This window comes from Pongo pygmaeus, chromosome 19, assembly GCF_028885625.2.
Source record: "Pongo pygmaeus isolate AG05252 chromosome 19, NHGRI_mPonPyg2-v2.0_pri, whole genome shotgun sequence".
Classification (NCBI taxonomy): domain Eukaryota; kingdom Metazoa; phylum Chordata; class Mammalia; order Primates; family Hominidae; genus Pongo; species Pongo pygmaeus.
The window spans coordinates 2,097,945-2,117,256 of NC_072392.2; the positions used below are offsets into that span (position 1 = coordinate 2,097,945).

The 19,312-nt window shown below is 45.4% G+C and overlaps 2 protein-coding genes and 1 long non-coding RNA gene across 8 annotated transcripts in view; 2 read left to right on the forward strand and 1 right to left on the reverse strand.

Annotated features, from left to right (window-relative positions):
* The window catches only part of SRR (serine racemase), a 21,964-nt gene continuing 2,652 nt past the window's right edge, over positions 1–19,312 (forward strand). Inside the window, exons 1-6 of one of the 4 annotated variants that reach the window (XM_054459788.2) lie at positions 1–123; positions 12,268–12,439; positions 14,557–14,683; positions 15,557–15,660; positions 17,985–18,104; positions 18,240–18,314. In XM_054459788.2, coding sequence (XP_054315763.1) covers positions 12,272–12,439; positions 14,557–14,683; positions 15,557–15,660; positions 17,985–18,104; positions 18,240–18,314 — 594 coding nt within the window. In that variant the 5' untranslated portion in view covers positions 1–123; positions 12,268–12,271. Of the gene's footprint in view, positions 124–3,551; positions 3,685–6,183; positions 6,357–12,267; positions 12,440–14,556; positions 14,684–15,556; positions 15,661–17,984; positions 18,105–18,239; positions 18,315–19,312 lie in introns of those variants that run through there. The other 3 variants (XM_063655734.1, XM_054459789.2, XM_063655733.1) reach the window with 3 other exon arrangements.
* LOC129018279 (heterogeneous nuclear ribonucleoprotein A1-like 3) lies at positions 61–6,254 on the forward strand. Of its 2 annotated transcripts, XM_063655735.1 has the most exons (3): positions 61–123; positions 2,814–3,684; positions 6,147–6,254. In XM_063655735.1, exons 2-3 carry the CDS (start codon positions 3,115–3,117, stop codon positions 6,147–6,149), a joined length of 573 nt encoding a protein of 190 aa, XP_063511805.1. In that variant the 5' UTR covers positions 61–123; positions 2,814–3,114; the 3' UTR covers positions 6,150–6,254. The 2 variants fall into 2 exon arrangements, with proteins under 2 accessions (XP_063511805.1, XP_054315767.1); XM_054459792.2 differs by lacking the exon at positions 6,147–6,254 and having other exon boundaries at positions 2,814–4,677.
* On the reverse strand, positions 8,260–11,342 carry LOC134738652 (uncharacterized). 2 transcript variants are annotated; one of them, XR_010124567.1, is made up of 2 exons: positions 11,053–11,342; positions 8,260–8,624 (listed from the first exon to the last, which is right to left on the reverse strand). It is a non-coding gene; the product is annotated as an uncharacterized LOC134738652 (long non-coding RNA). The 2 variants fall into 2 exon arrangements; XR_010124568.1 differs by having other exon boundaries at positions 11,049–11,342.

Below are 19,312 nucleotides of genomic sequence, written 5' to 3' on the forward strand. Positions count from 1 at the left end.
TTCCAGAGGGGCGGGACCGGAGCGCGAGCCTGGGCGGGGCGGGCGGGCGCTGCGCGTGCGCAGAGGTGCGGCCGGGGAGGCGCGAGGAGGCTGGAGCTGGAGGCGCGGCGCCGGTGAGCTGAGGTGAGGCGAGGCCGGGCCGTGCCAGGCCAGGCGGGCGTTTGCGGCGGTGGCTGCCGTTGCTGTTGTCGTGGACACCGAGGACACTGCTAGTCTGGGACTCGGGTTGACAGAGACACCCCTCAGCCTGGGCTCCTCTGGACACCTTAGGCCAGGCTCTCCCGCCACAGGCCCGGCCTGGCGCCGCGGGCCATTACTTGGGGCCCTTGAAGATCTGCTAAGAGTAGTTATTACTATTCCCTTTTTTTTTTTTTTTTTTTGAGGCGGAGTCTCGCTCTGTTGGAGACTCCCGGGCTGGAGTGCAGTGGCGCGATCTGGGCTCACTGCAAGCTCCGCCTCCCGGGTTCAAGCGATTCTCCCGCCTCAGCCTCTCTACCATTCCCATTTCTAAGATTAGGAAACTGAATCCCAGAGAACGGAAGTAAATTGCCCAGGGTGACACCGTGGATAAATACCTATCAGAGCCTTTTTCATTACAGCAAGCCACATTCCCAAACCCTCTTTTTTTTTAAGACGGAGTCTCGCTCTGTCGCCCAGGCTGGATTGCAGTGGCGCGGTCTCGGCTCACTGCAACCTCCGCCTCCTGAATTCAAGCGATTCTCCTGCCTCAGTCTCCCTAGTAGCTGGGATTACAGGTGCACGCCACCAAGCCCGGCTAATTTTTGTATTTTTTGTAGAGACGGGGTTTCACTAGGCTGGTCTCGAACTCCTGACCTCAGGTGATCCACCCGCGTCGGCCTCCCAAAGTTCTGGGATTACAGGCGTGAGCCACCGCGCCCGGCCACCGCCTGACTTTTAAAAACTAGATACGATATAGTTGGAATCGTGTGGAAGGAAGTACATCAGGAGGCATATAAATCGATTTGGGACCTGTAATCCCGGGGACTCGGAAGGCTGAGAAGGCCGGATGGCTTGAACCCGGGAGGCGGAGACTGCAGTGAGCCGAGATCGCGCCACTGCACTCCAGCCCCGGAGTCTCCAACAGAGCGAGACTCCGCCTCAAAAAAAAAAAAGTCAATTTGGGAATTTCTGTGTCACTATGGATTCTTGAAAAAAATTACTGCTCTGGATCTCAGGTTGACTTTTTAATTTCCCATCTTTAAAATTTAACTGTACCAGAAGACTGGTACTTGAATCTTTTTTGGAGAATTGTGCAGAGGTGAAGCTCCCTTCCCCAAGGCCGCCTGCCTCCACCTGTTGCTCCTCCACAGCCCCACAGGCCTTTACACCACACCCATCACAGAATAGTTACCAATTATTCCTTAGTCTGAGCCCAAAGGATTGCCACAACCTCTGACAGAACTCCTTCAGTTCCTTTTACGTGACACTTTGTCACCAGAAGGTTAAGCATAAGAAGAAAGTCAGTAGATGATGGGTGAAAAGATCCAACAGTTCAGAAGAGGAACCATTTGAGTGGTCAGAGCAGAAGACAGCCTTTGCCACCAGATTTGAGAGAAATAGGAAGAAGTGTTAAAAAATAATCTTTTCACATTGAAATTTGAGAGGCCATTGCATGATTTTTTTTTTCAGCTGGAAAAATAATGGAAAACAAGAAAACTTTCTTAGGACAAATGGCACTGCCAATTTAATGCAACAGTGTCAGTGAACTGCAGATTAGATATGCCAAAAGTTAAACCAGTTCAAGAAAATTTACCAGAACTCAGAAGGAAAAGGTAATAGATAAAAACTGAGAGACAAAGATGGGAGACATGGAGAAGGGGTACAAAAAATTAATAATTAAATACGAGTTCCAGAAGGGGATAATAGGGCTGACTGCAGAAGAGCAATAATCAAATAGTAGAAGAAAATTTACTAAGTTGGTGGAAATTTTTGAATTCTCAGATTTAAAGGATTCATGAAATACCAGGTAAAAAGAAATGACAAGAAAGACAACCATATTTAAGTCTGTATCACAAGGAAAGCTGCTGAGTTTTTTTGTTTTTCATTTTTTTTTTTTGAGACAGAGTTTCACTCTTGTTGTCCAGGCTGGAGTGCAGTGGCACAATCTTGGCTCACTGCAAACTGCCTCCTGGTTTCAAGCGATTCTCTTGCCTCAGCCTCCTGAGTAGCTGGTATTACAGGCACCCACCACCATGCCCAGCTAATTTTTTGTATTTTTAGTAGAGATGGGGGTTTCACCATGTTGACCAGGCTGGTCTCGAACTCCTGACCTCAGGTGATCCACCCGCCTCAGCCCCCTAAAGTGCTGGGATTACAGACGTGAGCCACCGCGCCCAGCCTTGAATTCAGTTTCTAAAAGTAAACATTGTACAGGTTGGCCAGGCGCGGTGGCTCACGCCTGTAATCCCAGCACTTTGGGATGCCGAGGTGGGCGGACTGCCTGAGCTCAGGAGTTCGTGACCAGCCTGGGCAATGAGATGAAACCCCATCTCTACTAAAATACAAAAAAATTAGCTGGGTGTGGTGGCGGGTGCCTGTAGTCCCAGCTACTTGGGACGCTGAGGCGGGAGAGCTGCTTGAACCTGGGAGGTGGAGGTTGCAGTGATACAAGATTGCTCCACTGCACTCCAGCCTGGGCGACAGAGTGAGAGTCCGTCTCAAAAAAAAAAGAAAAAAAAAATTGTACAGGTCGTATTTACTTAGCACAAAGTAATAAAACTAGAAATGAATAGCCACAAATTAAGCAAAAAATTCTAACCATTTGGAATTTTTTTTAAAAACAACAATTTTAGGCCAGGCCCGGTGGCTCATGCCTGTAATCCCAGCACTTTGGGAGGCCAAGGTGGGCAGATCCCTTGAGGTCAGGAGTTCGAGACCAGCCTGGCCAACGTGGCGAAACCCCGTCTCTACTAAAAATATAAAAACTAGCTGGGCATGGTGGCGGGCACCTGTAATCCCAGCTACTTGGGAGACTGAGGCAGGAGAATCACTTGAACCCAGGAGGTAGAGGCTGCAGTGAGCTGAGATCACGCCACTGCACTCCAGCCTGGGTGACAGATAGAGACTGTCTCAAAAACAAAACACTTACCACCCATGGACACCGCCAAGTCTAAGTCAGAGTCTCCTAAAGAGCTCGTACAGCTGAGGAAGCTCTTCATTGGAGGGCTGAGCTTTGAAACAACCGATGAGAGCCTGAGGAGCCATTCTGAGCAATGGGGAATGCTCGCGGACTGTGTGGTAATGAGAGATCCAAACACCAAGCACGCCAGGGGCTTTGGATTTGCCACATATGCCACTGTGGAGGAGGTGGATGCAGCCACGAATGCAAGGCCACACAAGGTGGATGGAAGAGCTGTGGAACTAAAGAGAGCTGTCTCAAGAGAAGATTCTCAAAGACCAGATGCCCACTTAACTGTGGAAAAGATATTTGTTGGTGGCATTAAAGAAGACACTGAAGAATATCACCTAAGAAATTATTTTGAACAGTATGGAAAAATTGAAGTGATTGAAATCATGACTGACCAAGGCAGTGGCAAGAAAAGGGGCTTTACCTTTGTAACCTTTGATGACCATGACTCCGTGGATAAGACTGTCATTCAGAAATACCATACTGTGAATGGCCACAACTGTGAAGTTAGGAAAGGCCTGTCAAAGCAAGAGATGGTGAGTGCTTCATCCAGCCAAAGAGGTCAAAGTACTTCTGGAAACTTTGGTGGTGGTCGTGGAGGTGGTTTCGGTGGGAATGACAACTTTGGTCATGAAGGAAATTTCAGTGGTCATGGTGGCTTTGGTGGCAGCTGTGGTGGTGGTGGATATCGTGGCAGTGGGGATGGCTATAATGGATTTCGTAATGATGGAAGCAATTTTGGAGGTGGTGAAAGCTACAATGATTTTGGCAATTACAACAATTAGTCTTCAGTTTTTGGACCCATGAAGGGAGGAAACTTTGGAGGCAGAAGCTCTGGCCCCTATGGTGGTGCAGGCCAATACTTTGCCAAACCACGAAACCAAGGTGGCTATGGCGGTTCCAGTAGCAGCAGTAGCTATGGTAGTGGCAGAAGATTTTAAATAGGAAACAGAGCTTAGCATGAGAGGAGAGCCAGCAAAGTGACAGGGAAGCTACAGGTTACAACAGATTTGTGGACTAAGCCAAGCACAGTGGTGGCAGGGCCTAGCTACTACAAAGAAGACATGTTTTAGACAAATACTCATGTGTATGGGCAAAAAACTCGAAGACTGTATTTGTGACTAGTTGTATAACAGGTTATTTTAGTTTCTGTTTTGTGGAAAGTGTAAAGCATTCCAACAAAGGGTTTTAATGTAGATTTTTTTTTTTGCACCCAAGCTGTTGATTGCTAAATGTAATAGTCTGATCGTGACACTGAATAAATGTCTTTTTTAAAAAAACAAACAACAAAAAAAACCACCAATTTTAAATAATTCATGGGTCAAAAAAGAAAACAAGACTAAAATCTTGGATTATTTAGAAATTATGATAATGAAAATATTGCATAATGGAATCCATGATATTAAAGCACTTCTCAGAGGAAAAATCATATAAGTAACCTTATATGTTTTTTTTAAAGTGAAAATTAGTAAGCTACGCATTCAACAAATATAGAAAACAATTAAAGGAAAATGGCAGAGTAAACAAAATCAGAAATAAGGGAAAAAGAGCTGTACTTTAAATAAATTGAAAAGCTCATTCTTCAGAAATAAAACAGACACTAATATATACACATTTCTGGCAAAAAATAATTTTTCAAAAAGGGACATCCTCTTGGATGTTTCATAAACAATTCAAACTTAGCTAATCAAATCTGATTTTCCCGTCAAATACTTATTTCTTCTCCTGTTTTAAATCTCAACAAATTGTACCACCATTTGAGTCAAAACCCAGGAATTACTCTTTTTAAAGAAAAATTTTTGGCTGGGCGCGGTGGCTCACACCTGTAATCCTAGTACTTTGGGAGGCTGAGGCGGGCAGATCACAAGGTCAAGAGATCGAGACTATCCTGGCCAATTAGCTCGGCGTGGTGGCACGCTCCTGTAATCCCAGCTACTTGGGAGGCTGAGGTAGGAGAATCACTTGAACCCAAGAGGCAGAGGTTGCGGTGAGCCAAGATCGCACCACTGCACTCCAGCCTGGCGACAGAGTGAGACTCTATCTCAAAAAAATAAAAATATTGGCCGGGTATGGTGGCTCATACCTGTAACCCCAGCACTTTGGGAGGCTGAGGCGGGTGGATCATCTGAGGTCAGGAGTTCGAGACCAGCCTGACCAACATAGTGAAACCCCGTCCCTACTAAATACAAAACATGAGCTAGGTGTGGTGGTACATGCCTGTAATCCCAGCTACTTGGGAGGCTGAGGCAGGAGAATCACTTGAATCCGGGAGGTGGAGGTTGCAGTGAGCCGAGATTGTGACATTGCACTCCAGCCTGGGCGACAAGATCGAAACTCCATCTCAAAATAATAATAATAATAATTTGTAGAGGCAGGGTTTCCCTGTGTTGCCCAGGCTGGTCTCAGACTCCTTGCCTCTGGCAATCTTCCCACCTTGGCCTTCCAAAGTGTTGGGATTACAGGTGTGAGCCACCATGCCTGGCCCAGGATTTATTCTTCACACCTCTCTCCCCCATTCAATCCACTATCAGGATATATCTCTTCTGTTCCTATAATGAACATGTATGGAATCATCTCCCCAGCATTCTCCCCTTTATTTTCACTTGGAAAATGCCCCTTACTCCCACTCAAAAGTACTTTTTCTTTTCTTTGTTTGCTTTCCTCCATCACTCCTTTATTTTGCTATTTTCCCCTCAGGTGCAGAGAATTGAGCTAGTCATACTCATTTATTCACACTGTCATTAACAAGGCCTTTCTCATTTTATCTTTTCTCCTCATTCCAGTTCCCACTAATGTTCCTTTCCTCCCTGCTTAGGTAGTCACTCTAATGTGTTTGATATGTCTTTGAATATACATGTATCTTTGAATAATATGTAATGTTGTTTTATGTATGTATGTGTTTTAAATGTACCTAATTGATACTGTGTTACAGATCTCATTCTGTTCCTTTTTCATGTTTATGTAAATACTTCCGACTATTGTACACTGTTATCTTCAGTGACCTCATACCCTGGCCGCTGGTCCTGGGCCAAGATGGGCCAGAGTCCTTACCCAGAATTTTTTAAACTGAAACTGAGAAAGAAAATTCCCCCCAGTGTGGAAGCCATAAAATGTAAAACATACGAGCTGTCAGCAGCCACGTGTCAGTTCCATATGGAACCAACTCGCCTGCAGTGAAAAAGAAGCCGACATGCAGAAAGCAGCAGAGGTGAGAGACTAAGAGTCTGGGAAGCTCTCAAATCTCTGGTTCCAGTAGTTCCTGAAGCTCCATATTCCTCCCCGTACCACGGTTTGTTCAGTTCTTCATGGATTCCATGAGCTAGTGAATCTCAACACCTCCACCTTGTGCTTCCTAAGGTAGTTTAAATTGAGGTCCTATCACTCGCAACTAAGAGGACTAACTGTTTACAACCTCCAAAATATATCTTATTTTTGATAGTGGGTTTTTTGTATTCTGGGTTTTGTTGTTGTTGAGAGACAGGGTCTACATGTAGGAATGGAATTGGTAGATCATAGGATGATTCTATGTTCAGTTTTTTGAGGAAGCACCATACTGTTTACTGTAGAATTACCACTACAGGCGCCTGCCACCTGCACGGCTAATTTTTGTGTTTTTGGTAGAGATAGGGTTTCAACATGTTGCCCAGGCTGGTCTTAAACTCCTGAGCTCAAGCAGTCCACCCACCTAAAGTGTTGGGATTACAGGTATGAGCCACTGCACCCTGCTAAGGGGGCATAATTGACATTTATTCATAAAAATATTGAGTCTTCAGGCCTGGCATGGTTTTTTGGGATTTGTTGTTGTTGTTGTTGTTTTGAGACAGAGTCTCATTCTGTCGCTCAGGCTGGAGTGCAGTGGAACGATCTCGGCTCACTGCAACCTTTGCCTTCCAGGTTCAAGCGATTTTTCTGCCTCAGCCTCCCTAGTAGCTAGGACTACAGGCGCATGCCACCACTCCTGGCTAATTTTTTTTTTTTTTTTTTTTTTTTTTGAGACAGAGTCTCGCTCTGTCGCCCAGGCTGGAGTGCAGTGGCACAATCTCGGCTCACTGCAAACTCCGCCTCTCAGGTTCATGCCATTCTCCTGCCTCAGCCTCCCCAGTAGCTGGGAGTACAGGCACCCGCCACCATGCCCGGCTAATTTTTTACATTTTTAGTAGAAACGAGGTTTCACCATGTTAGCCAGGATGGTCTCGATCTCCTGACCTTGTGATCTTCGCACCTCAGCCTCCCAAAGTGCTGGGATTACAGATGTGACCCACTATGCCCAGCCAATTTTTGTTTTTTTAATGGAGACGGGATTTTACCATGTTAGTCAGTCTGGTCTCGAACTCCTGAACTCCTGACCTCAAGTGATTCACTCACTTTGGCCTCCAGAAGTGCTGGGATTACAGGCAAGAGCCACCACACCCAGCCAACTATTTTTTGTTCTCTTGTTTTTTTGTTTTTAAGAGACAGGGTCTTGCTCTTGCAGTGGTACAATCATTACTCACTGCAGCCTTGAACTCCTGGGTTTAAGCAATCCTCCTGCTACTGTGCCCAGCCGAGGGGGCATAATTGACATTTAAAAATACTGATTTTTTAATCATATTAAACAATTTTTAATATGGTTAAAAAATCTGTCATGGTGGCTCACGCCTGTAATCCCAGCACTTTGGGAGGCCAAGGTGGGTGGATCACTTGAGCTCAGAAGGTCAGGACCAGCCTGGGCAACATGGCAAAACCTTGTCTCTAAAAAAATACAGAAATTAGCCAGGCATGGTGGCACAATGCACCTGTGGTCCCAGCTACTCAGGAGGCTGAGGTGAGAGGATTGCTTGAGCCTGGGAGGCAGAGGTTGCAGTGAGCTGAGATCATGCCAGTGCACTCCAGCCTGGACGACAAGAGACGCCGTCTCAGTAAATAAATAATGCCTCCAATTCATTTATACATCTTTACAATGGAATTTCTGGCAACTTTGATAAAGGAATTCTAGTTTACCTGGAAGAATTGATACGTGAGAAAAGCCAATGAATTTTAGAAAGAGTAATCAAGGGAAAATTCATTAATACAGTATATAATAGGAAAAGACATTGGCAGTCTGGCCAATGGAACAAAATACAACAGCCCCAACCATTCATAGAAATTTAATTTTTGATAAATAGAGCATTTCAGAGGAAAAGGATTCTGTCAGTAAATGGTGTGTTAAGAAGGCTGAGTGTGGTGCCTCATGCCTGTAATCCCAGCACTTTGGAAGGCCAAGGCAGAAGGATCTCTTGAGCTCAGGGGTTTGAGACCAGCCTGGGCAACACAGCAAGACTTCCTCTCTACTGAAAGAAAAATTTAAAAAATTAGCCGGGTATGGTGGTGCACAGTCATAGTCCCAGGTACTTGGCAGGCTGAGACGGGAAGATCACTTGAGCTCAAGAGTTTGAAGCTGCAGGGAGCCATAACTGAGCCACTGTACACCAGCCTGGACAACAGAGTGAGACCTTATCTAAAAAAAAAAAAACAAACAAAAAAAACACTGAGAAAAGAACAAGCGGCCAAGATACACAAAAAAATGTTCGATCACTAGTAATTAATGTAAATTAAAACTACTAGACATTGCTGGGCACAGTGGCTCACACCTGTAATCTCAGCACTTTGGGAGGCTGAGGCGGGTGGATCACAAAGTCAGGAGATCGAGACCATCCTGGCTAACACAGTGAAACCCTGTCTCTACTAAAAATACAAAAAATTAGCTGGGCGTGGTGGCACGCACCAGTAGTCCCAGCTACTTGGGAGGCTGAGGCAGGAGAACCACTTGAACCCGGGAGGTGGAGGTTGCAGTGAGCCAAGATCCCACCACTGCACTCCAGCCTGGGCAACAGAGCGAGACTCCGTCTCAAACAACAACTACTAGACATAATTAAATTGACATAAAAATGATACAGGACGGATGAAGGAAAATAGGCATCATTCCATCAAACCTGTTGTTGGGAATACAAATTGATGTAATATAGGACCCTTCTGGAGATCAGTTTGGCAGTGGGTATCAGATGTCTTAGAAATATGTATGCATTTTGATACAAAATACCATTTGGTGAAATCTACCCTAAGGACTGACGGAGGTACACAAAAATCTTGCAACAAGGCTATTCATTACATCATTCTTACAGCCAACAACAAAAGGAAATCCAAATGTTCATTTGAGCTATGTAAACTTAAAATTATTATTTTTTCTTTTTCAAGAGACAGCGTCTTGCTTACATTGCCCAGGCCACAGTACAGTGGCTATTCATAGACGTGATAATAACACACTCCCAGGCTCAAGCAAGCCTCCCGCCTTAGCCTCCCAAGTAGCTGGGACTACCAGCATGTGTCACTGCCCTCAGCTAAATTATTGTATTTTTGTAAAAGAAGTACTATTAAGTCATTTTAAAAGTTGGATAAAGCCGGGCGCGGTGGCTCACGCCTGTAATCCCAGCACTTTGGGAGGCTGAGCCGGGTGGATTGCCTGAGGTCAGGAGTTCGACACTAGCCTGGCCAACATAGTGAAACCCTGTCTCCACTAAAAATACAAAAAATTAGCTGGGTGTGGTGGCAGGCGCCTGTCATCCTAGCTACTAGGGAGGCTAAGGCAGGAGAATCGCTTGAACCTGGGAGGCAGAGGTTGCAGTGAGCTGAGATGGCGCCACTGCACTCCAGCCTGGCGACAGAGCAAGACTCTGTCTCAAAAAAAAAAAAGTTGGATAAATGGGCTGGGTGTGGTGGCTCACGCCTGTAATACCAGCACTTTGGGAGGCTGAGGCGGGTGGATCACCTGAGATCAGGAGTCCAAGACCAGCCTGGCCAACGTGGTGAAACCCCACCTCTACTAAAAATATAAAAATTAGCTGGGTGTGGTGGTGGGCGCCTGCAATCCCAGCAACTCGGGAGGTTGAGGCAGGAGAATTGCTTGAACCCGGGAGGCGGAGGTTGCAGTGAGCCACAGTCATGCCACTGCACTCCAGCCTGGGTGACAGAGTGAAACTCCATCTCAAAAAAAAAAAAAAAATGTGGATACATGTACTCACCGATGAGATTCATTGGTATTCATAATATTGTCTGACAAAAAAAGAAGTTACCAAACCTACCAAACAGTTTTGTCTGCATATGTAGTTGGGCCTGGAAAGCTAAACCACTGGATAGCAACTGTCTTTAGGTAGGAAGGTTTAGTTCCTATTTTCATGTTCTTTTTGTATCTCTGTATTTTCAGATTAACTCAGTTTTCTAATGAAGATAGATTCTTTTGTAATAAGGAAAAATAGAGAAACTTCATATTTAACTGGTACAATAGACACAGTGGAAGGTGGAAGCTTAATGTAGTTATTGAAAATTATGAAAATTGTAAAGAAACTGGGTCAAATGTAGGAGTAAACAAAATGTTTGCTTTAACTGTTACATAATGTATATTGAGAATGCAGAAGGAGCCGGGCGCAGTGACTCACACCTATAATCCCAGCACTTTGGGAGTCTGAGGCGGGCGGATCACCTGAGGTCAGGAGTTCGAGACCAGCCTGCACAACATGGAGAAACCCCGTCTCTATTACAAATACAAAATTGGCTCGGTTTGGTGGCTCACGCCTGTAATCCCAGCACTTTGGGAGGCCAAGGCGGGCGGATCACGAGGTCAGGAGATTGAGCCCATCCTGACTAACACAGTGAAACCCCGTCTTCACTAAAAATACAAAAAATTAACTAGGCATGGTGGCGGGCGCCTGTAGTCCCAGCTATTCAGGAGGCTGAGGCAGGAGAATGGCGTGAACCCGGGAGGCGGAGCTTGCAGTGAGCCGATATTGTGCCACTGCACTCCAGCCTGGGTTACATAGCGAGACTGTCTTAGAAAAAAAAAAAAAAGAAATTAGCTGGGCATGGTGGTGCATGCCTGTAATCTCACCTACTTGGGAGGCTGAAGCAGGAGAATCGCTTGAACCTGGGACGTGGAGGTTGTGGTGAGTCAGGATTGCACCAGTGCACTCCAGCCTGGACTACAAAAGCGAAACTCCATCTCAAAAAACAGAAAATGCAGAGGGAAATAAAGAAAATGAACATAGTTATTTAAATGGAAAAGTCTAGCTATTTTTTTCTTTATCAAATAATTTGTTAAATTTTTATTAAAAATTAAAAATTTAAATTTATAAATTAAAAATAATATAAAAATTGAATTCAATTCATTCAAGTAGCTTCACAACGATGATTAAAAGAAAGGTGGACGGCCAGGCACGGTGGCTCACGCCTGTAATCCTAGCACTTTGGTAGGCCGAGGCGGGTGGATCACGAGGTCAGGAGATCGAGACCATCTTGGCTAACACGGTGAAACCTCGTCTCTACTAAAAATACAAAAAATTAGCCGGGCGAGGTAGCGGGTGCCTGTAGTCCCAGCTCCTCGGGAGGCTGAGGCAGGAGAATGGCATGAACCCCGCGGGGTGGAGCCTGCAGTGAGCCGAGATCGCGCCACTGCACTCCAGCCTGGGCGACAGCGAGACTCCGTCTCAAAAAAAAAAAGAAAAGAAAGAAAGGTGGAGCTGGGCGCGGTGGCTTACGCCTGTAATCCCAGCACTTTAGGAGGCTGAGGCAGGCGGATCACGAGGTCAGAAGTTCAAGACCTGCCTGGCCAACATGGTGAAACCCCATGTCTACTAAAAATACAAAAATTAGCTGGGCAGGATGGCACATTCCTGTAATCCCAGCTACTCGGGAGGCTAAGGCAGGAGAATTGCTTGACCCAGGAGGCAGAGGTTGCAGTGAGCTGAGATTGTGCCACTGCACTCCAGCCTGGGCTATAGAGCGAGATTCTGTCTCAAAAAAAAAAAAAAAAAAAGAAGATGGAGACCAGTGGCAGTGCCAACAGTGCCAAGAGATGGGTGGTTGGGTGGGGAGTGGGCTTTAGCCTTCTGTAATCACCATCAGTTCCTTCCCTCAAAGCTTCACCAGAAAAACTTTGATCAGCTTTCAAGTCAAATCTCTTTTAGAGAAATTCTGGCACTCCAATAATGGAGAATTTCCACGTGACACCACAGGCCCCAGGTCTATTCTGTTATGTATTTTCAAAATCTCTTCAATAAACATATTGTCTCGGACTTTGCTTTGACCCCTTTCTTATTCCTGGGTTTCAGAACCATGTGTGCTCAGTATTGCATCTCCTTTGCTGATGTTGAAAAAGCTCATATCAACATTCGAGATTCTATCCATCTCACACCAGTGCTAACAAGCTCCATTTTGAATCAACTAACAGGGCGCAATCTTTTCTTCAAATGTGAACTGTTCCAGAAAACAGGATCTTTTAAGGTAACAATCCTTTTTCTCAGCATATCATGTATGTTTTCAAACCCTTTCACATATCAATTTGATTCTCCTGACCACCCAATGAGATAGGCAGAAGTAAATTAATGCCTTTATACAGTTGGAAAAAAGGTTACAGAAATTTTCCTTTTAAGTCCTTGTTTTACCTAGCATCATAGTGTTGATAAGCAACTTTTACACAGTCATAAGTCCTTATAATTAGGACAATATATATAACTTATCTGAGTAATTTTTATATATATGTATATGTATATATAATATATACATAAAATACAGTCATGTGCCACATAACGTTTCAGTCAATGACAGACCACCTATATGATGGTGGTCCTTGGTCCCATAAGGTTATAATACCACACATTTACTGTATGATTTCTGTGTTTAGACACAGAAATACTTGTCATTGTGTTATAGCTGCTTACAGTATTCAGTACAGTAACATGCTATACAGGGTTTGCAGCCTAGGAGTAATAGGCTGTAACAGCTGGGTTTGTATAAGTACACTCTATGATGCATGCCAGATCATGCATTTCTCAAAACATATCCCCATCCTTAAGCAAAGCATGACTTTATTATATATACCATCACTTACTGTCCAAACTAAGACATAATTTATTTTCCAAACTAGGACATGTTTGGGACTGAAAGAAGCAACCTGAAGTATCTAAACTGAGACACCTGAACTGTTGCAGGCAAATTGGAAAGTGTTATCACTCTGTATATGACCCAAGTTTAAGCATTCACTGTATCAACTTGCTACACATGGATACATTATTAATATAAAAGATCTAAGCCTGGGCCACACGGCAAAATTCTGTCTACAAAAAATACAAATATATGACAGGCACGGTGGTTCACACTTGTAATCCCAGCACTTTGGGAGGCTGAGGCAGGTGGATCCCCTGAGGTCAGGAGTTCGACACCAGCCTGACCAACATGATGAAACGCTTTTTTAATTTTGTTTTGTTTTGTTTTGAGACGGAGTCTCGCTCTGTCCCCCAGGCTAGAGTGCAGTGGCACGATCTCGGCTCACTGTAAGCTCCACCTCCCGGGTTCACGCCATTCTCCTGCCTCCGCCACCCTATTAGCTGGGACTACAGGCGCCCGCCACCAAGCCCAGCTAATTTTTTTTTTTTTTTTTAATTTTTAGAAGAGACAAGGTTTCACCGTGTTAGCCACTATGGCCTTGATCTCCTGACCTTGTGATCCGCCCGCCTCAGCCTTCCAAAGTGCTGGGATTACTGGCGTGAGCCACCGCACCCAGCCTTGGTGAAACACTTTCTACTAAAAATACAAAATGAGCCGGACTTGGTGCCAGGCACCTGTAATCCCAGCTGCTTTGGAGGCTGAGGCAGGAGAATCGCTTGAACCCAGAAGGCAGTGGTTGCGGTGAGTCGAGATCACTCCATTGCACTCCAGCGTGGGTGATAGAGCAAGACTCCATCTCGAAAAAAAAAAAAAAAGGCCGGGCGCGGTGGCTCACGCTTGTAATCCCAGCACTTTGGGAGGCTCAGGCGGGCGGATAACAGGTCAAGAGATCGAGACCATCCTGGCTAACACGGGGAAACCCCGTCTCTACTAAAAATACAAAAAAATTAGCCGGGCGTGGTGGCGGGCACCTGTAGTCCCGGCTACTTGAGAAGCTGAGGCAGGAGAATGACGTGAACGCCGGAGGTGGAGCTTGCAGTGAGGCCAGATCGCGCCACTGCACTCCAGCCCGGGATGTAACAGAGCGAGACTAGGTCTAAAAAAATATATATATATATTTAGCCAGGCATGGTGGCAGGTGCCTATAATCCCAGCTACTTGGGAGGCTGAGGCAGGAAAATCACTTGAACCCGGCTCTGGGGGTAGATGCGGTGTGGGGAGGCGGACGTTGCGGTGGGCCGAGATCGGGCCACTTACACTCCAGCCGGGATAACGGAGACTCCATCTCAAAAAAATAAAAAATAAAGATGCACATGAGATATTTAGGAAGTAAATCGATAAGATTTAGTGACAGATTGGATGTGTATGTTAAGGATAGAAAATCTAGAAAAGCTCCTTGCTTTCCAAAACAATGTTTTAATCAAATATGTGAATTCACCATCCCTCTTTTTCAGATTCGTGGTGCTCTCAATGCCGTCAGAAGCTTGGTTCCTGACGCTTTAGAAAGGAAGCCGAAAGCTGTTGTTACTCACAGCAGTGGAAACCACGGACAGGCTCTCACCTATGCTGCCAAATTGGAAGGTACTTGATTTCTCAAGGTACTGGGTAGATCTTCAGAAAGGACTGGAAAAGTGCCCTTAATTTCAGTGAGAGTGATGATAGCTGTGGGAAGTAACTTTCCAAAGAAATCTCTATCTGATTGCAAGCAATATGAACATAAGTTTCTTTTTACTTTTTTTTTTTTTTTTTTTTTGAAGACAGAATCTTGCTCTGTCACCCAGGCTGGAGAGCGGTGAAGCGATCTCGGCTCACCGTAACCTCCACCTGCTGGGTTCAAGTGATTCTCCTGCCTCAGCCTCGTGAGTAGCTGGGACTACAGGTGCGCACCACCACGCCTGGCTAATTTTTTTCTATTTTACAAATACAAAATACTAATTTCACCATGTTGCCCAGGCTGGTCTCGAACTCCTGGGCTCAGGCAATCCACCCGCCTTGGCCTCCCAATCCTTGGCTCCTAGGATTACAGGCATGAGCCACCACACCACCACACCTAGCTGAATATGTTTCTTTTTTTTTTTTTTTTTTTTTTTTTGAGATGGAGTCTTGCTCTGTCACCCAGGCTGGAGCGCAGTGGCAGGATCTCGGCTTACTGCAAGCTCCATCTCCCGGGTTCACACCGTTGTCCTGCCTCAGCCTGGGACTGAGTAGCTGGGACTACAGGAGCCTGCCACCATGCCTGGCTATTTTTTTTTTTTTTTTTTTTTTTGTATTTTTAGTAGAGACGGGTTTTCACCGTGTTAGCCAGGATGGTCTCAATCTCCTGACCTCGTGATCCACCCGCCTCAGCCTCCCAAAGTGCTGGGATTACAGGCGTGACCCACTGCGCCTGGCCGCATAAGTTTCTATTCTAAATTCTCCTGACTTGTAGTAACCAAACATGTTTTCCTCTCCCAGGAATTCCTGCTTATATTGTGGTGCCCCAGACAGCTCCAGACTGTAAAAAACTTGCAATACAAGCCTACGGAGCGTCAATTGTATACTGTGAACCTAGTGATGAGGTAAGGAGAGCAGCGCTTGGTACCACCTTAACAGCCTTCATGTGACCAATGGCTCTTCCTACCTTACTGGCTGCTCCTTCTCAGCCTCCTTTGTGGCTTCCTCTTTATTTCTGTTAGCATGCTCAACCTTTTCTCCATCTACACTCACAAGATCTCATTAGTCTCATTGCTTAAATTATCACCTATGGTCTAACAACACCAACTCCAACTTCTTTCCCCTTAACAGCCAACTTTTATATCCAACAGCTACCTAACTTTCCCACTTGATGTCTTAAAAGGCATCTCAAACTACAGCTAAAACCAAACTCCTGATCTTACTTCCCTATATTGCTTCACTTCCAGTCTTCCTCATCTTGGTAAATGACAATTTTTATTCTTCTAGTTACTCAAAACAAAGTTGGAGTCATCTTTTTTCGAAATTTTGTTGTTGTTGTTGGAGATGGGCTCTTCCAATGTTGTGGGATCCTCCTGCCTCAGCCTGTTGAGTAGCTAGGACTACAGGTGCATGCCACCACACCTAATTCCTTTATTTTTTGTAGACAGGGTCTCACTGTTGCCCAGGCTGGTCTCAAACTCCTGGGCTCAAGCAATCCTCCCACCTTGGCCTCCCAAAATGCTGGGATCACAGGCGTGACCCACTGCACACAGCCAGTCTCATACCCCACATCCAAATCTCAGTCTGCTTTCAACATATTTCCATAACCCAACTGCTTCTGTGTCTACCGTTACCACTCTGATTCCAACCAACATCAACTCTCACCTATATTCAATTCAGTAGCTAAACTGGTCTCTCTGCATCCACCTTTGCCGCACTACAGGCTTTTCTGAGCAACCAGAGCTCTCCATTTAATAAAGTCAGAACTTGTCTCTTTTGTTTTTTTTTGAGGCGGAGTCTCGCTCTGTCGCCCAGGCTGGAGTGCAGTGGTGCGATCTCGGCTTACTGCAAGCCCTGCCTCCGGGGTTCACGCCATTCTCCTGCCTCAGGCTCCCGAGTAGCTGGGACTACAGGTGCCTGCCACCTCGCCCAGCTAATTTTTTCTATTTTTAGTAGAGACGGGGTTTCACTGTGTTAGCCAGGATGGTCTCGATCTCCTGACCTCGTGATCCGCCCGCCTCAGCCTCCCAAAGTGCTGGGATTACAGGTGTGAGCCACCACGCCCGGCCAGAACTTGTCTCTTTTCAAGTCTAAATTCTCTGTTGGATTCCCATCTCATACACGGTGGAAACCAGAGTTCTTGCAATCATCTAAGCCCTGGATAAACTCAAACATTCCTCTTTCTGACCTCATCTTTTTTTTTTTTTTTGAGACAGGATCTCCCTGTCACCCAGGCTGGAGTGCAGCGGCACAATCTCAGCTCACTGCAACCTCCGCCTCCTGGGTTCAAGCGATTCTTCTGCCTCAGCCTCCCGAGTAGCTGGGACTACAGGCGCGTGCCACCATGCCCGGCTAATTTTTGATTTAGTAGAGACAGGGTTTCACCATATTGGTCAGGCTGGTCTCGAACTCCTGACCTCGTGATCTGCCTGCCTTGGCCTCCCAAAGTGCTGGGATTACAGGTGTGAGCCACTGCGCCCGGTCCCTCATTTTCTTATTTATTTTGAGACAGGGTCTCACTCTGTCCAACCCAGGCTGGAGTGCAGCAGTTTGATCTTAGCTCACTGCAGCCTCCACTTCCTGGGTTCAAGAGATTCTCATGCCTTGGCCACCAGAGTAGCTGGGATTACAGGCGCGTGCCACCACATCTGGCTAATTTTTGTATTTTTAGTAGAGATGGGGTTTCGCCATGTTGGCAAGGCTGGTCTTGAACTCCTGACCTGAAGTGATCTGCCCACCTTGGCCTCCCAGAGTGCTGGGATTATAGGTGTGAGCCACTGCACCCAGCCTTGACCTCATCTTCTATTATTTCTCTGCCCACTCTGTGCCAGCCATACTAACATTTTTAGCTGTTCCTCAGAAAGGCCAAGCACTCCTACTTTGTAGTCTTTGCAGTTACCCCTCTCTGGAATATTCTAGACATCCACAGCACTTGTTCAGATCTTTTAAAATGTCACTTTACTAGAGGCTCTTCCTGGCTACCCTATATGAAATAAATTCCTTCATTTTACTCCATTGCACTTAGACATACCATATATTTACTTCACCCATCTCTACCATATAATATAATGCCCTTGAGGGCAGGGATATTTTATTAACATATATATCTCTAGTACCTGAACAAAGTCTGAAAAAAGTAGATGGTCAATAAAATGCTGAATGACCAAATGGAACTTGTTGGGGACTCTATTAAATACAAATCAATTAAGCTAAATTAATGTACTTTCAGTCCAGAGAAAATGTTGCAAAAAGAGTTACAGAAGAAACAGAAGGCATCATGGTACATCCCAACCAGGAGCCTGCAGTGATAGCTGGACAAGGGACAATTGCCCTGGAAGTGCTGAACCAGGTAAAATAGCTGAGTTCTTCCTGTTTAGCTACTGGTAAAGCTGTTGGGCTATGTTCAATTATTTTATATGTACACATTAAATATAAAACTGCTTACTAATAGGCCTATTTACAGTTTATATTCTTTTCACTAAAGGTTCCTTTGGTAGATGCACTGGTGGTACCTGTAGGTGGAGGAGGAATGGTTGCTGGAATAGCAATTACAATTAAGGTGAGCAGCTTCTGGAGGATTCCCTGCTTCAAGCAGAGGATTTACTTTACATCCTAAATGTTCTATATACACGTGCTCAACATTCTGCACACATTACCATTCCTTGCCCTTATTCCTTTGGGACTTGAGATGAAGGCCCATCTCTGCCTCACTACTCTATTTACTATTATTATTATTTTTTGAGACAGACTCCCGCTGTTGCCCAGGCTGGAGTGCAGTGGCACAATCCTGGCTCACTGCAACCTCTACCTCCCGGGTTCAAGCGATTCTCCTGTCTCAGCCTCCCGAGTAGCTGGGATTACAGGCACGCGCCACCACACCCTGCTAATTTTTTTGTATTTTTTTAGTACAGACGGGGTTTCACCATGTTGGTCAGGCTGGTCTTGAACTCCTGACCTTGTGATCTGCCCGCCTTGGCCTCCCAAAGTGCTGGGATTACAGGCGTGAGCCACTGCGCCCGGCCTATTTATAATTTTTAATATTTTTATTTTTTTTGAGATGGGGTCTTGCTGTGTTGGCCAGGTTGGTCTGGAACTCCTGGGCTCAAGCAATCCTTTTACTTTGGCCTCCCAAAGTGCTAGGATTACAGGTGTGAGCCACCGCACCCAGCCAACTGTCTTCTTAATCCATGACTATTTTACAGCACAAAAGCAGTTACAAGTGACACCATCATAGTCTTTTCCCTGAATTCCATGTCATCAAGCTACTATCCATACCAAGGGGCTACTCTTTTCTCAAATTACCAGGAGAAGCAGATGTGATCCAGGCAATGGAAGGCTAGTATCAGACATATAATTTATTTATAAAGTGCCTGAAGATATTTTCATTACATCCACAAAAGGGAAGGCTCTTACTTGGGCAGAAATGTATTACTTATTGTGCCTATTTTCTTTTCTTTTTTTTGAGACAGAGTGTCACTCTGTCACCCAGGCTGGAGTGCAGTGGCACAATCTTGGCTCACTGCAAGCTCTGCCTCCCAGGTTCACGCCATTCTCCTG

Bases quoted from the DNA above. Each gene is read 5' to 3' on its own strand.
- LOC129018279 (XM_054459792.2), top strand. From the start codon at position 3,115: ATGGACACCGCCAAGTCTAAGTCAGAGTCTCCTAAAGAGCTCGTACAG.